Here is a 19,725-nt window from a genome sequence, read left to right on the forward strand (position 1 = left end):
GGAGTGTTCTGAATCAGACTGGAGGTGTTGAGGTGGAGTGGTCTGAATCAGACTGGGGGTGGAGTGGTCTGAATCAGACTGGGGGTGATGGGGTGGAGTGTTCTGAATCAGACTGGGGGTGGAGTGGTCTGAATCAGACTGGGGGTGATGGGGTGGAGTGTTCTGAATCAGACTGGGGGTGATGGGGTGGAGTGGTCTGAATCAGACTGGGGGTGATGGGGTGGAGTGTTCTGAATCAGACTGGGGGTGGAGTGGTCTGAATCAGACTGGGGGTGTTGGGGTGGAGTGGTCTGAATCAGACTGGGGGTGGAGTGGTCTGAATCAGACTGGGGGTGATGGGGTGGAGTGTTCTGAATCAGACTGGGGGTGTTGAGGTGGAGTGGTCTGAATCAGACTGGGGGTGTTGAGGTGGAGTGGTCTGAATCAGACTGGGGGTGATGGGGTGGAGTGGTCTGAATCAGACTGGGAGTGTTGGGGTGGAGTGTTCTGAATCAGACTGGGGGTGGAGTGGTCTGAATCAGACTGGGGGTGGAGTGGTCTGAATCAGACTGGGGGTGGAGTGTTCTGAATCAGACTGGGGGTGATGGGGTGGAGTGTTCTGAATCAGACTGGGGGTGGAGTGTTCTGAATCAGACTGGGGGTGTTGGGGTGGAGTGTTCTGAATCAGACTGGGGGTGGAGTGTTCTGAATCAGACTGGGGGTGGAGTGTTCTGAATCAGACTGGGGGTGTTGGGGTGGAGTGGTCTGAATCAGACTGGGGGTGATGGGGTGGAGTGTTCTGAATCAGACTGGGGGTGGAGTGTTCTGAATCAGACTGGGGGTGATGGGGTGGAGTGGTCTGAATCAGACTGGGGGTGATGGGGTGGAGGTTCTGAATCAGACTGGGGGTGGAGGTTCTGAATCAGACTGGGGGTGTTGGGGTGGAGTGGTCTGAATCAGACTGAGGGGGTTCTGAATCAGACTGGGGGTGTTGAGGTGGAGTGTTCTGAATCAGACTGGGGGTGGAGTGTTCTGAATCAGACTGGGGGTGTTGGGGTGGAGTGGTCTGAATCAGACTGGGGGTGATGGGGTGGAGTGGTCTGAATCAGACTGGGGGTGTTGAGGTGGAGTGTTCTGAATCAGACTGGGGGTGATGGGGTGGAGTGGTCTGAATCAGACTGGGGGTGGAGTGTTCTGAATCAGACTGGGGGTGTTGGGGTGGAGTGGTCTGAATCAGACTGGGGATGTTGAGGTGGAGTGTTCTGAATCAGACTGGGGGTGTTGAGGTGGAGTGTTCTGAATCAGACTGGGGGTGGAGTGGTCTGAATCAGACTGGGGGTGTTGAGGTGGAGTGGTCTGAATCAGACTGGGGGTGGAGTGGTCTGAATCAGACTGGGGGTGTTGGGGTGGAGTGGTCTGAATCAGACTGGGGGTGTTGGGGTGGAGTGGTCTGAATCAGACTGGGGGTGGAGTGGTCTGAATCAGACTGGGGGTGTTGGGGTGGAGTGGTCTGAATCAGACTGGGGGTGTTGAGGTGGAGTGTTCTGAATCAGACTGGGGGTGATGGGGTGGAGTGTTCTGAATCAGACTGGGGGTGATGGGGTGGAGTGGTCTGAATCAGACTGGGGGTGGAGTGGTCTGAATCAGACTGGGAGTGGAGTGTTCTGAATCAGACTGGGGGTGGAGTGGTCTGAATCAGACTGGGGGTGGAGTGGTCTGAATCAGACTGGGGGTGTTGAGGTGGAGTGTTCTGAATCAGACTGGGGATGTTGATGTGGAGTGTTCTGAATCAGACTGGGGGTGTTGAGGTGGAGTGTTCTGAATCAGACTGGGGGTGGAGTGGTCTGAATCAGACTGGGGGTGTTGAGGTGGAGTGGTCTGAATCAGACTGGGGGTGGAGTGGTCTGAATCAGACTGGGGGTGTTGGGGTGGAGTGGTCTGAATCAGACTGGGGGTGTTGGGGTGGAGTGGTCTGAATCAGACTGGGGTGGAGTGGTCTGAATCAGACTGGGGGTGTTGGGGTGGAGTGGTCTGAATCAGACTGGGGGTGGAGTGGTCTGAATCAGACTGGGGGTGATGGGGTGGAGTGTTCTGAATCAGACTGGGGGTGTTGGGGTGGAGTGGTCTGAATCAGACTGGGGGTGGAGTGGTCTGAATCAGACTGGGGTGTTGGGGTGGAGTGGTCTGAATCAGACTGGGGTGGAGTGGTCTGAATCAGACTGGGGGTGATGGGGTGGAGTGTTCTGAATCAGACTGGGGGTGGAGTGTTCTGAATCAGACTGGGGGTGTTGTGGTGGAGTGTTCTGAATCAGACTGGGGGTGTTGAGGTGGAGTGGTCTGAATCAGACTGGGGGTGATGGGGTGGAGTGTTCTGAATCAGACTGGGAGTGTTGGGGTGGAGGTTCTGAATCAGACTGGGGGTGGAGTGGTCTGAATCAGACTGGGAGTGGAGTGTTCTGAATCAGACTGGGGTGGAGTGGTCTGAATCAGACTGGGGGTGGAGTGGTCTGAATCAGACTGGGGGTGTTGAGGTGGAGTGTTCTGAATCAGACTGGGGATGTTGAGGTGGGAGTGTTCTGAATCAGACTGGGGGTGTTGAGGTGGAGTGTTCTGAATCAGACTGGGGGTGGAGGGTCTGAATCAGACTGGGGGTGTTGAGGTGGAGTGGTCTGAATCAGACTGGGGTGGAGTGGTCTGAATCAGACTGGGGGTGTTGGGGTGGAGTGGTCTGAATCAGACTGGGGGTGTTGGGGTGGAGTGGTCTGAATCAGACTGGGGGTGGAGTGGTCTGAATCAGACTGGGGGTGTTGGGGTGGAGTGGTCTGAATCAGACTGGGGTGGAGTGGTCTGAATCAGACTGGGGGTGATGGGGTGGAGTGTTCTGAATCAGACTGGGGTGGTCTGAATCAGACTGGGGGTGGAGTGGTCTGAATCAGACTGGGGGTGATGGGGTGGAGTGGTCTGAATCAGACTGGGGGTGATGGGGTGAGTGGTCTGAATCAGACTGGGGGTGGAGTGGTCTGAATCAGACTGGGGGTGATGGGGTGGAGTGGTCTGAATCAGACTGGGGGTGGAGTGTCTGAATCAGACTGGGGGTGTTGGGGGTGGAGTGGTCTGAATCAGACTGGGGGTGATGGGGTGGAGGTTCTGAATCAGACTGGGGGTGTTGAGGTGGAGTGTTCAGAATCAGACTGGGGGTGTTGAGGTGGAGTGGTCTGAATCAGACTGGGGGTGATGGGGTGGAGTGTTCTGAATCAGACTGGGGGTGGAGTGGTCTGAATCAGACTGGGGGTGATGGGGTGGAGTGTTCTGAATCAGACTGGGGTGGAGTGGTCTGAATCAGACTGGGGTGGAGTGGTCTGAATCAGACTGGGGGTGTTGAGGTGGAGTGTTCTGAATCAGACTGGGGGTGTTGAGGTGGAGTGGTCTGAATCAGACTGGGGGTGATGGGGTGGAGTGTTCTGAATCAGACTGGGGGTGGAGTGGTCTGAATCAGACTGGGGGTGATGGGGTGGAGTGGTCTGAATCAGACTGGGGGTGTTGGGGTGGAGTGGTCTGAATCAGACTGGGGGTGATGGGGTGGAGTGTTCTGAATCAGACTGGGGGTGGAGTGGTCTGAATCAGACTGGGGGTGGAGTGGTCTGAATCAGACTGGGGGTGTTGAGGTGGAGTGTTCTGAATCAGACTGGGGGTGTTGAGGTGGAGTGTTCTGAATCAGACTGGGGGTGTTGAGGTGGAGTGGTCTGAATCAGACTGGGGGTGATGGGGTGGTGTTCTGAATCAGACTGGGGGTGTTGAGGTGGAGTGGTCTGAATCAGACTGGGGGTGTTGAGGTGGAGGTTCTGAATCAGACTGGGGGTGTTGAGGTGGAGTGGTCTGAATCAGACTGGGGGTGATGGGGTGGAGTGTTCTGAATCAGACTGGGGGTGGAGTGGTCTGAATCAGACTGGGGGTGATGGGGTGGAGTGTTCTGAATCAGACTGGGGGTGGAGTGGTCTGAATCAGACTGGGGGTGATGGGGTGGAGTGTTCTGAATCAGACTGGGGGTGATGGGGTGGAGTGGTCTGAATCAGACTGGGGGTGATGGGGTGGAGTGTTCTGAATCAGACTGGGGGTGGAGTGGTCTGAATCAGACTGGGGGTGTTGGGGTGGAGTGGTCTGAATCAGACTGGGGGTGGAGTGGTCTGAATCAGACTGGGGGTGATGGGGTGGAGTGGTCTGAATTAGACTGGGGGTGGAGTGTTCTGAATCAGACTGGGGGTGATGGGGTGGAGTGGTCTGAATTAGACTGGGGGTGTTGAGGTGGAGTGGTCTGAATCAGACTGGGGGTGTTGGGGTGGAGTGGTCTGAATCAGACTGGGGGTGTTGGGGTGGAGTGGTCTGAATCAGACTGGGGGTGATGGGGTGGAGTGGTCTGAATCAGACTGGGGGTGATGGGGTGGAGTGTTCTGAATCAGACTGGGGGTGATGGGGTGGAGTGGTCTGAATCAGACTGGGGTGTTGGGGTGGAGTGGTCTGAATCAGACTGGGGGTGTTGAGGTGGAGTGGTCTGAATCAGACTGGGGGTGTTGAGGTGGAGTGGTCTGAATCAGACTGGGGGTGGAGTGGTCTGAATCAGACTGGGGGTGGAGTGGTCTGAATCAGACTGGGGGTGATGGGGTGGAGTGGTCTGAATCAGACTGGGGGTGTTGAGGTGGAGTGGTCTGAATCAGACTGGGGGTGTTGAGGTGGAGTGGTCTGAATCAGACTGGGGGTGGAGTGGTCTGAATCAGACTGGGGGTGTTGAGGTGGAGTGGTCTGAATCAGACTGGGGGTGATGGGGTGGTGTGTGTGTGTGTGTGTGTGAGTGACGAAGGTTGTTCTTACAACCTTTGCTCCACCTGAACTCCTGATCCTAAAAATGACTCGTTACCTTTGGTATGCATCTTGTACACGGAGCACCTTAGAAATGGAACATCTGCGGGCAATACAGTCATGTCAAAATATCTGTGGCACATCAGGTCTCTACCACTACACCTTGTTCAGTCAATTGAAGGGACTTCTCACCCCTGACAGGTTGGTTTCAGCACCATGGGGCGGAAAGGGACATTTCTTCCCCAAAGTTCCAAAATTCCTCGAGTCGGTGTGAAAAATGACATGGGGAGCCGAAGTCCTCTTTCAACCCGAATCCTTTAGCCGAGTGGTACCAAAACAGCGAGATAAATCAACCATACTCCGTCGCGCCAGCGTGGGGATTCTCCCACATAACCAGATGAATATTAGCCTTTGATTAAAAAAAAAGGACAGAGATGCTTTCAACCTGTATCAGGGATGGAAAGCCCAGGCTCACCTTAAATGATGTTCTTCAAATACGAGCATACAACTAAACTGAAAATGTGACTAGGACTGATATTTTAAGAATAGGCCAAATCTCCTGTAAATCTCTGTGTTGCAAGACATTCCACATGTTACACATGCCACAGTTTCTCCTTTGTTCATTCTTTGAGGAGAACATCATTAAACAGACCATACACTTGTAAAAAGCATTGAGTTCCCACTTTCTGACATCACATAGGTCCTACAAATATATTTTGACCCCCGACCCAAACGTCTGTGTGGCACGTTTTCTGAGCAAACTGATGCTTGCTGGGTGTGAGCGCCTACTGGAAAGGCTGCAAAGGCTCAGGGTAGACATTGATGTCAATACAAGAGTCCATTCAAACTGGGTAAGAACGGAAGACTGACTGACAGAATAGATTATTGAAAGGCCTTAGAGGCAGTTCACTCCAATATCAAATGATAAGTCATTTTCAGACTTTCAAGAAGAATCACAAGCCATCAATCGTCCAGCTGCATGCCTCAAAACCAAATTAAACACACAAAAAAATGGATATTGTGTTTATCTTTTCCATCCATTTTGGATTGAGGCATATAGCTGGATCTACACATCAGATGGCAAGGTCAGCATATAGCTGGATGCACACATTAGATGGCCAGGGACCTGGACTTATCTCAACAGAAGACAACTTATGAGGTGTTCTGAAACTATCATTTTGGAATGAACTGTCCCTTTAAGTGACTCCATGACATGCAGGGTTACTGTCTATGTAACCTCATCCGCAGGCTTTTCCCCCAAAGGGGGCCGGGAACAAGATGACTGTCCATGTATTTACCAGAGTCTGGGGTGAGGGTTGTCTTCAATGAACTGGGAGGCGTCCTCGATGCCCACTTTCTCGATCAGCGCGCGGCTGTCGCGGAGGGAGCGGATCTCAAAGTTGATGAGGTAATCCTTGTTCGGCCTCTCCGGATCCTAAGAGGAAATCTGGGATCACTCCACATTCCCATTACATCAAGGATATTCCGGACCTTTTGGCATCCGACTCCATTTAGCAAAGTATACTTTACATAACTAACAGAAATAGACACGTCTTTGTTGTTGTTGTGCACATTCATTTGTGTTCTGCTGGGAGCCTGTATGTAATCCAATAGCAATAGTAAACATCTGTTCCCGTACAGCTAACTGCCTAACTTTATTTGCTGTCATATTACCGGTATTACGGAAAGTGTGACTTTTGCATATGAAGAAAAGAAGGTTACCTTCATGATTTCATCTAGCAGGACCGATTTGATTTCCAGGTCTTCAAAGTTGCAAATGTATCCAGACGTTTGAATGGGTTCCTGATTAATATGGAATATTAAAATCATGAGAAATTGTATGTCAAAAAAACAAACACAGCAGAGTGAAGGAAAAGCAGCCAACAAGTGCTCAGCCTATGTGGGAACTCCTTCAAGACTGTTGGAAAAGCATTCCAGGTGAAGCAGGTTGAGAGAATGCCAAGAGTGTGCAAAGCTTTCATCAAGACAAAGGGTGGCTATTTTGACGAATATCAAATGTAAAATATATTTTGATTTGTTTAACACTTTTTTAGTTACTACATGATTCCATATGAGTTATTTCATAGTTTTGATGTCTTCTACAAATGTAGAAAATAGCAACAATAAAGAAAAACCCTGGAATGAGTAGGTGTGTCCAAACTTTTGACTGGTACTGTATGTCAGAGAGACACACCTCTGGGTCCAGGTTCCTGAACACGTACATCCTGGTCTTTTCCATCATGGCAAACAGATCAGGGTTGTCATTGGCCCACAGCATGTCCCAGACGTCCTTACGCTCAAACTTGGAGGGGTCGCCTGTCCCCGCCTGGCTTCCAGAGCCATCATCCGAAGACGAACGCACCTCCAGGTCCAAAAACGTCAGCACTCCCGAAATATCAATAATCGCCAGGCGGCTAAAGAAAAACATGGGTTTTTATCAATACAAGATTTTACAATAATTTTTAAAAAATAACGTCACTTTGTTTCATGCATGAAGTTCACCAAACAGCTTTTGAACCAGGCAATAACTGTTCAGATGGTTCATAGCAATGCTATGTCGGTTGTACTTCTGTACTGCAAGCAATAAGCTTCATTGTTATAAACTCTTATCAAGATCTGCTACTGAAACACCACGTATGGTGTAATATTACAGTAAGCAGCCAACAGTCCTGACCTGGAGGTACAGTTGAGTGAGAGCTGGTAGGCCCGGTAGTTCAAGGAGTATTTCTGCACCAGAGCAACGTTAGGGAGGCTGTATTTGTGGATGGTACCAGACTCACGGCCCTTTGATCACAAACAGACAAACACGGTAAAAAAAAAAATACATTTCCAAACTGAACTTTTCTGATCATTGAGAGACAATTAAAATCCTAAGAGAAATACCTACCACAATCAGTGTCTTGTCTGTTGCTGTGATGCAACAAATGGGGTCTCGTGTTGCCTAAAACAGAAAAGGAAAATATATGAGGCAATGGGTTAAGAATTAACGATTTCCATGCAACTTTATTGAATGTATTTTTGATAGCTCTATCTTGGAGTTTTAACAGGCATTGTGACCGAGGGTGACATATTCAGCTTGTGTTAACAAAGTGGGTGTTTGTGTGCTTCTGAAATGCAACTCACAGTGAAGGCCTTGGCAAAGTCCAGGGGGCCCTCAGTGGTCCCAGATGGACTATCATCAATATGATAAACCCTACAGAGAGAGACAGAGAAAATTCCCTGTATTAACATTAACAGCAGATAAATACATTTCCTCAGTGAAAACAATGTACTGAACAAATGTCAAATTGGCTTTTTAACTAATTATAGTACGACAGACCACGTATTCACCCTGCACACCCTAATTAACAAACAAACCAAAACAAAGGCAAAGTCTTCTCATGCTTGGTTGATTTCAAAAAAGCCTTCGACTCAATTTGGCATGAGGGTCTGCTATACAAATTGATGGAAAGTGGTGTTGGGGGTAAAACATGACATTATAAAAGCCGTGTGCGGTTAAAATGGGCAAAAAACACATTTTTTTCCCACCAGGGCCATGGGGTGAGACAGGAATGCAGCTTAAGCCCCACCCTCTTCAACATATATATCAACGAATTAGCGAGGGCACTAGAACCGTCTGCACCACCCGGCCTCAACCTGCTAGAATCTGAAGTGAAATGTCTATTGTTTGCTGATGATCTGGTGCTTCTGTCACCAACCAAGGAGGGCCTACAGCAGCAGCTAGATCTTCTGCACAGATTCTGCCAGACCTGGGCCCTGCCAGACCTGGGCCCTGACAGACCTGGGCCCTGACAGACCGACAGACCTGGGCCCTGACAGTAAATCTCAGTAAGACCAAAATAATGGTGTTCCAAAAGAAGTCCAGTCGCCAGGACGACAAGTACAAATTCCATCTTGACACCCATATCTGTCTGGCAGTCTCTCTCCCTGTCTGTCTGTCTGACCCTCCCCATCTCTGTCTGGCAGTCTCTTTGTCTGGCAGTCTCTTTGTCTGGCAGTCTCTTTGTCAGGCAGTCTCTTTGTCTGGCAGTCTGTCTGTCTGTCTGTCTGTCTGTCAGACAGACAGACAGACATGGGTGGGGCGGGTTCAGGAAGATATAGTGGTGCAGAGAGAGATGGGAGAGAGGGCGTTGGGTGGGCAGAGACAGACAGCAAGAGAGAGAGACAGAGCGAGAGCATATTAGACTTTCCTTCAAGCTGATGTGTTGGCATACAGACAGGAACATCCCTGGCAGGACAGTAGGCCCTACTCTTGCCTGTCTGTCTGAGGTCAGTATCACTGACTCACTGGTCAACCCGCTGTCTACTGTCTGTCTACTGGTTCAGGCAGATGAATGGACATTTATCATTTCAATGTCAACACCTTGCACAGGATCAAACAAGCCAGAGACTAGGGTGGCAGGGAGCCTAGCGGTTAGAGAGGCGAGCCAGCAACCGGAGGGTTACCAGTTCGAATCCCAGGTCTGACCAGAAGAATCTGTCGGGAAGTGAGCTGGCAATCCAAGATGCCATTGCCTGCCATGCAAAGGCACTTAACCTCCACAACAAGTTCTTCATGAGTGCACAATCCGGCAGTCCTCCACTCCAACTTCATCCCCCTTTGTGTTTTTCCTATTTTGTTGCATTACAACCTGTAATTTAAATTAATTTTTATTTGGATTTTATGTCATGGACATCCACAAAATAGTCCAAAGTGATGAAGTGAAATGGAAAAAATTACTTGTTTAAATAAATTCTAAAAAAAAGCCCCTAAATAAGATCTGGTGCAACCAATTACCTTCAGAAGTCACATAATTAGTTAAATAAAGTCCACCTGTGTGCAATCTAAGTGTCACATGATCTGTCACATGATCTCAGTATATATATACTGAAAGGCCCCAGAGTCTGCAACACCACTAAGCAAGGGGCACCACCAAGCAAGCGGCACCATGAAGACCAAGGAGCTATCCAAACAGGTCAGGGACAAAGTTGTGGAGAAGTACAAATCAGGGTTGGGTTCTAAAAAAATATCAGAAACGTTGAACATCCCACGGAGCACCATTAAATCCATTATTAAAAAATTGAAAGAATATGGCACCACAACAAACCTGCCCACCAAAACTTACAGACCAGGCAAGGAGAGCATTAATCAGAGAGGCAACAAAGATAACCCTGAAGGAGCTGCAAAGCTCCACAGCGGAGATTGGAGTATCTGTCCATAGGACCACTTTAAACACTACACTCCACAAAGCTAAGCTTTACAGAAGAGTGGCCAGAAAAAAGCCATTGCTTAAAGAAAAAAATAAGCAAACACATTTGGTGTTCACCAAAAGGCATGTGGGAGACACCCCAAACATATGGAACAAGGTACTCTGGTCAAGTGAGACCAAAATTGAGCTTTTTGGCCATCAATGAAAACGCTATGTCTGGCGCAAACTCAACACCTCATCACCCCGAGAACACTATCCCACAGTGAAGCATGGTGGTGGCAGCAACATGCTATGGGGATGATTTTCATCGGCAGGGACTGGGAAACTGGTCAGGATTGAAGGAATGATGAATGGCACTAAATACATGGAAAATCTTGAGGGAAAACTGTTTCAGTCTTCCAGAGATTTGAGACTGGGACGATTCACCTTCCAGCTGGACAATGCCCCGAGCACACTGCTAAAGCATCATTCGAGTTGTTTAAGGGGAAACATTTACATGTTTTGATCGGCCTAGTCAAAGCCCAGACCTCAATCCAACTGAGAATCTGTGATATGACTTAAAGATTGTTGTACACCAGCGGAACCCATCCAACTTGAAGGAGCTAGAGCAGTTTTGCCTTGAAGAATGAGCAAAAATCCCAGTGGCTAGATGTGCCAAGCTTATTGTGTAAATCATGTTGTGTAAATCAAATGATACAAACCCCTAAAAAAAATCAATTTTAATTCCAGGTTGTAAAGCAACAAAATAGGAAAAATGCCAAGGGGGGTGAATATGTTCGCAAGTCACTGTATGTGTCTCTTTTTAGAGGGGTTGGGATTAAGCAGAAGTCCAATTTTGGTTGGACCTTGTGTACAATTCACAAATAAAGTCATTTTCTACACCTGCATTGCATGCTGTTTGGGGGTTTTAGGCTGGGTTTCTGTAATAGCATTTTGTGACATCAGCTGATGTAAGAAGGGCTTTATAAATACATTTAACTGATTGGTTTTAATCTTAAACATCTTCTGACCCCCTTAAAAATCTGCAAAACTCACTTGTTTCATGATGATAGTGCCACAGGCCAAATCAACAGTTTAGAATAACGTCCTGTCGAGGGGTGGTTCCGTTCAGTTTATTTGGTTTCATTCGGAATATTTTCTCATAAATGACAGAAGATCTTAATCTGGTTTGTTGCTCTTGTGCAAGGTGTCTGAACCTTGCCACCTGAACTTTCTGGATAGAAACGGAATGAATAGAGTTGACATGATTCCCTATTCTATCCTCTGAACAGGCCCGGTACCGGCAGCACTCACCTCTCCCTACCTTCCTTCCTGGTCCTGGACACCTGGTTGATCTCCATGGCAGTTAGTTTCTTGGCCACGCGGTACTGCCAGGTATAGAAAGCCTCCTTGGACGCAGCGATCACATGGGTCTTAGTCATGGTCACGAACAGAGGATCTGTCCGAGGTGACATGGTCCAAGGTTATTTCAGTAAACTAAGGATCCTAAATTCAATCAAAATCTGTAACCAATGGTCGTGTTCAGTGGGACACACCGGAGCTAAACGTAGCAACAGAAACCAAAAATGTAATTATATCATTCATACAATCAGTGAAAAACTTCACAGCTAAAATAATATTCTGACTAAATAAACAATTACATTATAATTTCCAGAAACAAAAATAGTGACAGGCACATTCTTTCAAAGCAACGCTCCAGGCCCACGAAGAGGTCTCCTCGGGTCACAGTGAGGAAGATTCACCACAAAGAGGAAGTATACATTCTTTACTGTTGATTCAGCATGCTCTGACACTTGGATCTCATTGAGGCTCTCCCAGTCCTCTCAGGTGACAGACTTTGAACTGCCTCTGCTATGGTCTTGGGTAAACGTTTGGCCAGTAGCACAGACTTGACTTGCAACGCGGGCAGAAGGAATATTACAGAATGTGTAGGAGACCTATAGATGGGGGGAATCTTCAGGGTGTATGTCATGAACAAGCTCATGAAAGGGAAGGATTGTTGGCGGGTAGAACCCCAGACGAGACAGCAGCTCTTTGAAACTGGGTGACAGATCAGCGGTAGGAAGTGCCGGGCTTTCTCATTCCAGAGGAATCTGGTACAAAACCTGCCAAAGTGTTTAAAGTATTCACATTGTCCAAAACGGCAAGGTGTCTCTCCACTGACGTGCACTTCTTGACATTTCTGACGTCTACACTTTTGAAGTGTTATTAGGGAAATTGAACGAAACTATCGTTGATACATTGTGAAACAACACACTGTTCCAGTTTATTAAAACCTGCTTTAAAAACATAATATTCTCTTATCTTTCTAAAAAAAAATCACTCACCAATGTCAATGTATTTTGAATCCAGTGGGGTCCCAATGGAGTTACAGAGAACCAGCACATACTGGAAAACAAGACAAAGTCATTCATTTCTTCAACAGTCATACAAAACTCAATCACCTTCATCATATATGGTCAAATTTAGAGGGTGTATTTTACCATACAGGGTCATATTTAGAGGGATTTACATTACCATACAGGGTCATATTTAGAGGGATTTACATTACCACACAGGGTCATATTTAGAGGGATTTACATTACCACACAGGGTCATATTTAGAGGGATTTACATTACCATACAGGGTTATATTTAGAGGGATTTACATTACCATACAGGGTCATATTTAGAGGGATTTACAATACCACACAGGGTCATATTTAGAGGGTGTACATTACCACACAGGGTCATATTTAGAGGGTGGACATTACCACACAGGGTTATATTTAGAGGGTGTACATTACCACACAGGGTCATATTTAGAGGGGTTTACATTACCATCCAGGGTTATATTTAGAGGGTGTACATTACCACACAGGGTCATATTTAGAGGGGTTTACATTACCATCCAGGGTTATATTTAGAGGGTGTACATTACCATACAGGGTCATATTTAGAGGGATTTACATTACCATACAGGGTCATATTTAGAGGGATTTACATTACCATCCAGGGTTATATTTAGAGGGATTTACATTACCATACAGGGTCATATTTAGAGGGATTTACAATACCACACAGGGTTATATTTAGAGGGATTTACATGACCATACAGGGTTATATTTAGAGGGATTTACATTACCACACAGGGTCATATTTAGAGGGATTTACATTACCACACATGGTCATATTTAGAGGGATTTACAATACCATCCAGGGTTATATTTAGAGGGTGTACATTACCACACAGGGTCATATTTAGAGGGATTTACATTACCACACAGGGTTATATTTAGAGGGTGGACATTGGCATACAGGGTCATATTTAGAGGGATTTACATTACCACACAGGGTTATATTTAGAGGGTGGACATTGACATACAGGGTCATATTTAGAGGCTGTACATTACCACACAGGGTTATATTTAGAGGGTGGACATTGGCATACAGGGTCATATTTAGAGGGATTTACATTACCATCCAGGGTTATATTTAGAGGGTGTACATTACCACACAGGGTTATATTTAGAGGGTGGACATTTCCAGGGTTATATTTAAAGAGAGTGTACATTACCACACAGGGTTATATCTAGAGGGATTTACATTACCATCCAGGGTTATATTTAGAGGGATTTACATTACAACACAGGGTCATGTTTAGAGGGATTTACATTACCACACAGGGTTATATCTAGAGGGATTTACAATACCATCCAGGGTTATATTTAGAGGGATTTACATTACCACACAGGGTTATATCTAGAGGGATTTACAATACCATCCAGGGTTATATTTAGAGGGATTTACATTACCACACAGGGTCATATTTAGAGGGATTTACATTACCATCCAGGGTTATATTTAGAGGGATTTACATTACCACACAGGGTCATATTTAGAGGGATTTACATTACCATCCAGGGTCATATTTAGAGGGATTTACATTACCACACTGGGTTATATTTAGAGGGTGTACATTACCATACAGGGTCATATTTAGAGGCTGTACATTACCACACAGGGTCATATTTAGAGGGATTTACATTACCAGGGTCATATTTAGAGGGTGGACATTACCACATAGGGTCATATTTAGAAGGATTTACATTACCATACAGGTTTATATTTAGAGGGTGTACATTACCATCCAGGGTCATATTTAGAGGGTGTACATTGACATACAGGGTCATATTTAGAGGGTGGACATTGACATACAGGGTCATATTTAGAGGCTGTACATTACCACACAGGGTCATATTTAGAGGGATTTACATTACCAGGGTCATATTTAGAGGGTGGACATTACCACATAGGGTCATATTTAGAAGGATTTACATTACCATACAGGTTTATATTTAGAGGGTGTACATTACCATCCAGGGTCATATTTAGAGGGTGTACATTGACATACAGGGTCATATTTAGAGGGTGGACATTGACATACAGGGTCATATTTAGAGGGTGGACATTACCACACAGGGTCATATTTAGAGGGTGTACATTACCACACAGGGTTATATTTAGAGGGTGTACATTACCACACAGGGTCATATTTAGAGGGTGGACATTGACATATAGGGTCATATTTAGAGGGTGGACATTACCACACAGGGTTATATTTAGAGGGTGTACATTACCACACAGGGTCATATTTAGAGGGATGTACATTACCATCCAGGGTTATATTTAAAGAGAGTGCACATTACCAGGGTCATATTTAGAGGGATTTACATTACCATCCAGGGTTATATTTAGAGGGTGTACATTGACATACAGGGTCATATTTAGAGGGTGGACATTACCACACAGGGTCATATTTAGAGGGTGTACATTACCACACAGGGTTATATTTAGAGGGTGTACATTACCACACAGGGTCATATTTAGAGGGTGGACATTGACATATAGGGTCATATTTAGAGGGTGGACATTACCACACAGGGTTAAATTTAGAGGGTGTACATTACCACACAGGGTCATATTTAGAGGGATGTACATTACCATCCAGGGTTATATTTAAAGAGAGTGCACATTACCAGGGTCATATTTAGAGGGATTTACATTACCATCCAGGGTTATATTTAGAGGGTGTACATTGACATACAGGGTCATATTTAGAGGGTGTACATTACCACACAGGGTCATATTTAGAGGGTGTACATTACCATCCAGGGTCATATTTAGAGGGATTTACATTACCACACAGGGTTATATTTAGAGGGTGTACATTACCACACAGGGTCATATTTAGAGGGTGTACATTACCACACAGGGTTATATTTAGAGGGTGTACATTACCACACAGGGTCATATTTAGAGGTATTTACATTACCACACAGGGTCATATTTAGAGGGTGTACATTACCACACAGGGTCATATTTAGAGGTATTTACATTACCACACAGGGTCATATTTAGAGGGTGTACATTACCATGGCATTATTTCCCGACTCTACGTCAGCATCCTCCTTTGTGGCAATGAATTTGAAAACAAGAGAAGGCATGACACGCAGAGAGATACTGACATGAGACATGATCAAGCTACAAGTTGTTTCTTACAGTACTTCCAAGTTCTACTTTCTCTTACTGCTTGTCAGATTTGAGTAACACTTTACTTGGAACTGTTAAACGGTTTGATGCTTTGAACATAATAATGTGGATGTTTGGTGAAGCCAAGTTCATTATGACGGGTCATTCAAGTCAAGTATTAGGCCTCTCCTATATCAACAACTACTCCCTTTGTAAACGTTGTCTTGATTCCATTCAACATAGCTGTAAGTTAGTGCCTAGCGACCCGGCGAGGCTGCCAGTCCTTCTGCCTGTGTCGGTGTGTGTAGATGTGTATGTGTAACTTTTTTATTATAACAAGGCAAGTCAATTAAGAAAAAAATTATTATTTACAATGACGGTCTACTGCGGCCAAACCCAGACGACGCTGGGCCAATTGTGCGCCGCCTTATGGGACTCCCAATCACGGCCGGTTGTGATACAGCCTGGATTCGAACCAGGGTGTCTGTAGTGACGCCTCTGGCACTGAGATGCAGTGCCTTAGACCACTGTGCCACTCGGGAGCCCTGTACCAGTGTGTACCAGTGTGTGTGTGTGTGTGTGTGTGTGTCAGACAGTGTGTGTACCTGTGGATGTGTGTGTGTACCAGTACCAGTGCGTGTTCCAGTGTGTGTACCTGTGGGTGTACCTGGTTGTGTGTGTACCAGTACCAGTCCGTGTTCCAGTGTGTGTACCTGTGGGTGTACCTGGTTGTGTGTGTGTACTAGTACTAGTGTGTGTACCAGACAGTGTGTGTACAAGTGTGTGTACCTGGGTGTGTGCGTGTGTACCAGTACTAGTGTGTGTACAAGTGTATGTACTTCTGTGTGTGTACCTGTATCAGTGCGTGTGTACCAGACAGTGTGTGTACCAGTGTGTGTACCTGTGGGTGTGTGTCATCTGCCTTGGTGGCCAGGATGCAGAAGTCTCCGGACGTGGTGATGGACATGAGGCTCTTGACGTACTTGACAAACTTCTCGTTGTTCTTGGTGTCCCAGAACACCACACAGTACTCCAGCCGGTCAGGCTTGGTATAGGCATACACCACTGTGTTGGAGCAGTAGCCCCACTGTTGAGAGAGAGAAACAGAGACAGAGAGAGATGAGATGGAGAGTAAATAAGTGGTGTGTATTCATGAATTCCAATGCTCAATGGAAGCCAGGCTTTCCCCAAATACTTGACCAATAAAACAAATATTTTTTTTTAAATGATCTTTCGTCTTTCTGTGTTTTCATTACTTTGCTGAATCTACAGTATCTCACAGTAGGAATCATACAAGAGAAGGAAACAGCACCTCTCTGTCTCAGTATGTGTAGACCATGTATCTGATGATGTCTGGACAGTGAAACAGCACCCCTCTGTCTCAGTATGTGTAGACCATGTATCTGATGCTATCTGGACAGTGAAACAGCACCCCTCTGTCTCAGTATGTGTAGACCATGTATCTGATGCTGTCTGGACAGTGAAACAGCACCTCCCTGTCTTCTGTATGTGTAGACCATGTATCTGATGCTGTCTGGACAGTGAAACAGCATCCCTCTGTCTCAGTATGTGTAGACCATGTATCTGATGCTGTCTGGACAGTGAAACAGCATCCCTCTGTCTCAGTATGTGTAGACCATGTATCTGATGCTGTCTGGACAGTGAAACAGCATCCCTCTGTCTCAGTATGTGTAGACCATGTATCTGATGCTGTCTGGACAGTGAAACAGCACCCCTCTGTCTCAGTATGTATAGACCATGTATCTGATGCTGTCTGGACAGTGAAACAGCTCCCCTCTGTCTCGGTATGTGTAGACCATGTATCTGATGCTGTCTGGACAATGAAACAGCACCTATCTGTCTCAGTATGTGTAGACCATGTATCTGATGCTATCTGGACAGTGAAACAGCACCCCTCTGTCTCAGTATGTGTAGACCATGTATCTGATGCTGTCTGGACAAAAAGAACATGACATGTTGCCATCGTCACATTTGATTGATGCCAGAAAGCATTTGACCTCCCTTAACATTGAAATAAATAAACAATTTGCCAATTAGCTCAAATGTGGTTCGTCCTGGTGCTGCAAAACACCCCCGAGGGAGCCCATTTTGGATTTTTTGATGCATTCTGTTCATGTATTATGAGAAACTTAAATAAAATGTTGCAATAAGTTTAATAAATGTTTTAAACAGCCACACTATGTTCTAAGCATCAAACTGTTTAACTGTTGAATTCTGTTTTAATGTCGGTATTCCGTGACTCCGTCTGCATTCTCCGCATCGCGGATTTTATAGGACCCTAAATGGCCTACCTCTCACACTAAAATCATTTTCATTTCATATTCATCTCTGCGTACAAACGGCTTGTGTTAACAGTTTTTTAAACACAGAGAATTTAACCAAAGTACAAGAAACCCTGTTACCTTCAAGCAGAGCCGCTTATTCCCCAGATGATTGTTTTACCTTGTAATCGGGCCTTATGTTGGCAAAGTAAATGTAGGAGTCAACAGCCAGTCCAATCCTCAGTCCTCCCCCTTCCCAAGCAACCTCTGTCATCTGCTTGCCAGGTACCTTCAAAGTTCGCAAATGCTATGCAAAAGGGAGTAAAAATTGCTTTGGTCAAATGCCATATAGCCTAATGACAATATTGTGTACTCTGTAGGGGCCGAATACTAACTGGAGATCTACGCAACTGGAGTCACATAGAATCCTTTTGACATCAATGCCGATCTGCCACAACTTTGTATTCATACAACTTATTAAATAACTTTTTATTTACATAAACTTAATTTATTTCGGGTTAGTATCATTCAGTCTAACTCAGAAAGCCGGTTGACTTAAACTAAAAACAAGCCATGTTTGCCTGCAACTTTCCACATTGCCGGGGAACATCTGAAAGCTATGCTATGAGAGGTTGGCGTCTGGGATGTCCTGGCTCTCTCACCTCTCCGAATGGGGTGTAGAACTGCACCACGTTGACCTCCTTCTCCATGCCCCTCAGGGAGCCTGCCACAGCCAGCACGCTGCCACACTGGTTCCACTGGATACTGGCCACGTTCATCAGTGTGTCTATGAACACTGGGCCTGGAGATGGACAGGAGAAAGGGTTACAGGGGGATTGGCGGTGGAGCAAGGACCTTCATTGTCATGATCACGATATTACCCCAAACTTACTCAAATGTAAACAACTTAGGCCAGGGGTTTCCACCCAGCAGGCAAAACTGATTGGAATTATGTTAAAATGAAAACATGTAAATATCTCTTTTACAGTTTAGACCTTGAGGTGCGGCATAATTTGGCAATAAGTCATTAAAGCTGACATTTAACTGTCAAGGATTCTGCAATCTCTACAACGCTCCATTTTCTCCCACCGCATTCAGCTCGCTCCCCATTCCACCCCCTTTCTAATTCCCCTATCTAACTCCCCATACCACCCCCTTCCCCTTTCTAACTCTCCATTCCACCCCCTTCCCATTCCCCTTTCTCACACCCCATTCCACCCCTTCCCTTTCTAACTCCCCATTCCACCCCCTTCCCCTTTCTCACACCCCATTCCACCCCCTTCCCTTTCTAACTCCCCATACCACCCCCTTCCCCTTTCTAACTCTCCATTCCACCCCCTTCCCATTCCCCTTTCTCACACCCCATTCCACCCCCTTCCCCTTTCTAACTCCCCATTCCACCCCCTTCCCCTTTCTCACACCCCATTCCACCCCCTTCCCCTTTCTAACTCCCCATACCACCCCCTTCCCCTTTCTAACTCCCCATTCCACCCCCTCCCCCTATCTAACTCCCCATTCCTTCCCCTTTCTAACTCCCCATTCCTTCCCCTTTCTAACTCCCCATACCACCCCCTTCCCCTTTCTAACTCTCCATTCCACCCCCTTCCCATTCCCCTTTCTCACACCCCATTCCACCCCCTTCCCCTTTCTAACTCCCCATTCCACCCCCTTCCCCTTTCTCACACCCCATTCCACCCCCTTCCCCTTTCTAACTCCCCATTCCACCCCCTCCCCCTAACTCCCCATTCCACCTCCTTCCCCTTTCTAACTCCCCATTCCACCCCCCCCCAATCTAACTCCCCATTCCTTCCCCTTTCTAACTCCCCATTCCTTCCCCTTTCTAACTCCCCATACCACCCCCTTCCCCTTTCTAACTCCCCATTCCACCCCCCCCCTATCTAACTCCCCAT

At 46.5% G+C, this 19,725-nt stretch overlaps 1 protein-coding gene across 1 annotated transcript in view; it reads right to left on the reverse strand.

The window, feature by feature from the left end:
* The window catches only part of wdr35 (WD repeat domain 35), a 51,118-nt gene that overhangs the window by 23,278 nt on the left and 8,115 nt on the right, over positions 1 to 19,725 (reverse strand). The window contains exons 8-18 of the mRNA XM_064928725.1: positions 18,478 to 18,617; positions 17,997 to 18,122; positions 16,435 to 16,620; positions 12,350 to 12,410; positions 11,316 to 11,460; positions 7,957 to 8,026; positions 7,721 to 7,774; positions 7,508 to 7,617; positions 7,028 to 7,247; positions 6,556 to 6,636; positions 6,132 to 6,268 (exon numbers count right to left, since the gene is read on the reverse strand). Coding sequence (XP_064784797.1) covers positions 6,132 to 6,268; positions 6,556 to 6,636; positions 7,028 to 7,247; positions 7,508 to 7,617; positions 7,721 to 7,774; positions 7,957 to 8,026; positions 11,316 to 11,460; positions 12,350 to 12,410; positions 16,435 to 16,620; positions 17,997 to 18,122; positions 18,478 to 18,617 — 1,330 coding nt within the window. The remainder of the gene's footprint in view (positions 1 to 6,131; positions 6,269 to 6,555; positions 6,637 to 7,027; positions 7,248 to 7,507; positions 7,618 to 7,720; positions 7,775 to 7,956; positions 8,027 to 11,315; positions 11,461 to 12,349; positions 12,411 to 16,434; positions 16,621 to 17,996; positions 18,123 to 18,477; positions 18,618 to 19,725) is intronic.

Source organism: Oncorhynchus masou, chromosome 21, assembly GCF_036934945.1.
Source record: "Oncorhynchus masou masou isolate Uvic2021 chromosome 21, UVic_Omas_1.1, whole genome shotgun sequence".
Classification (NCBI taxonomy): domain Eukaryota; kingdom Metazoa; phylum Chordata; class Actinopteri; order Salmoniformes; family Salmonidae; genus Oncorhynchus; species Oncorhynchus masou.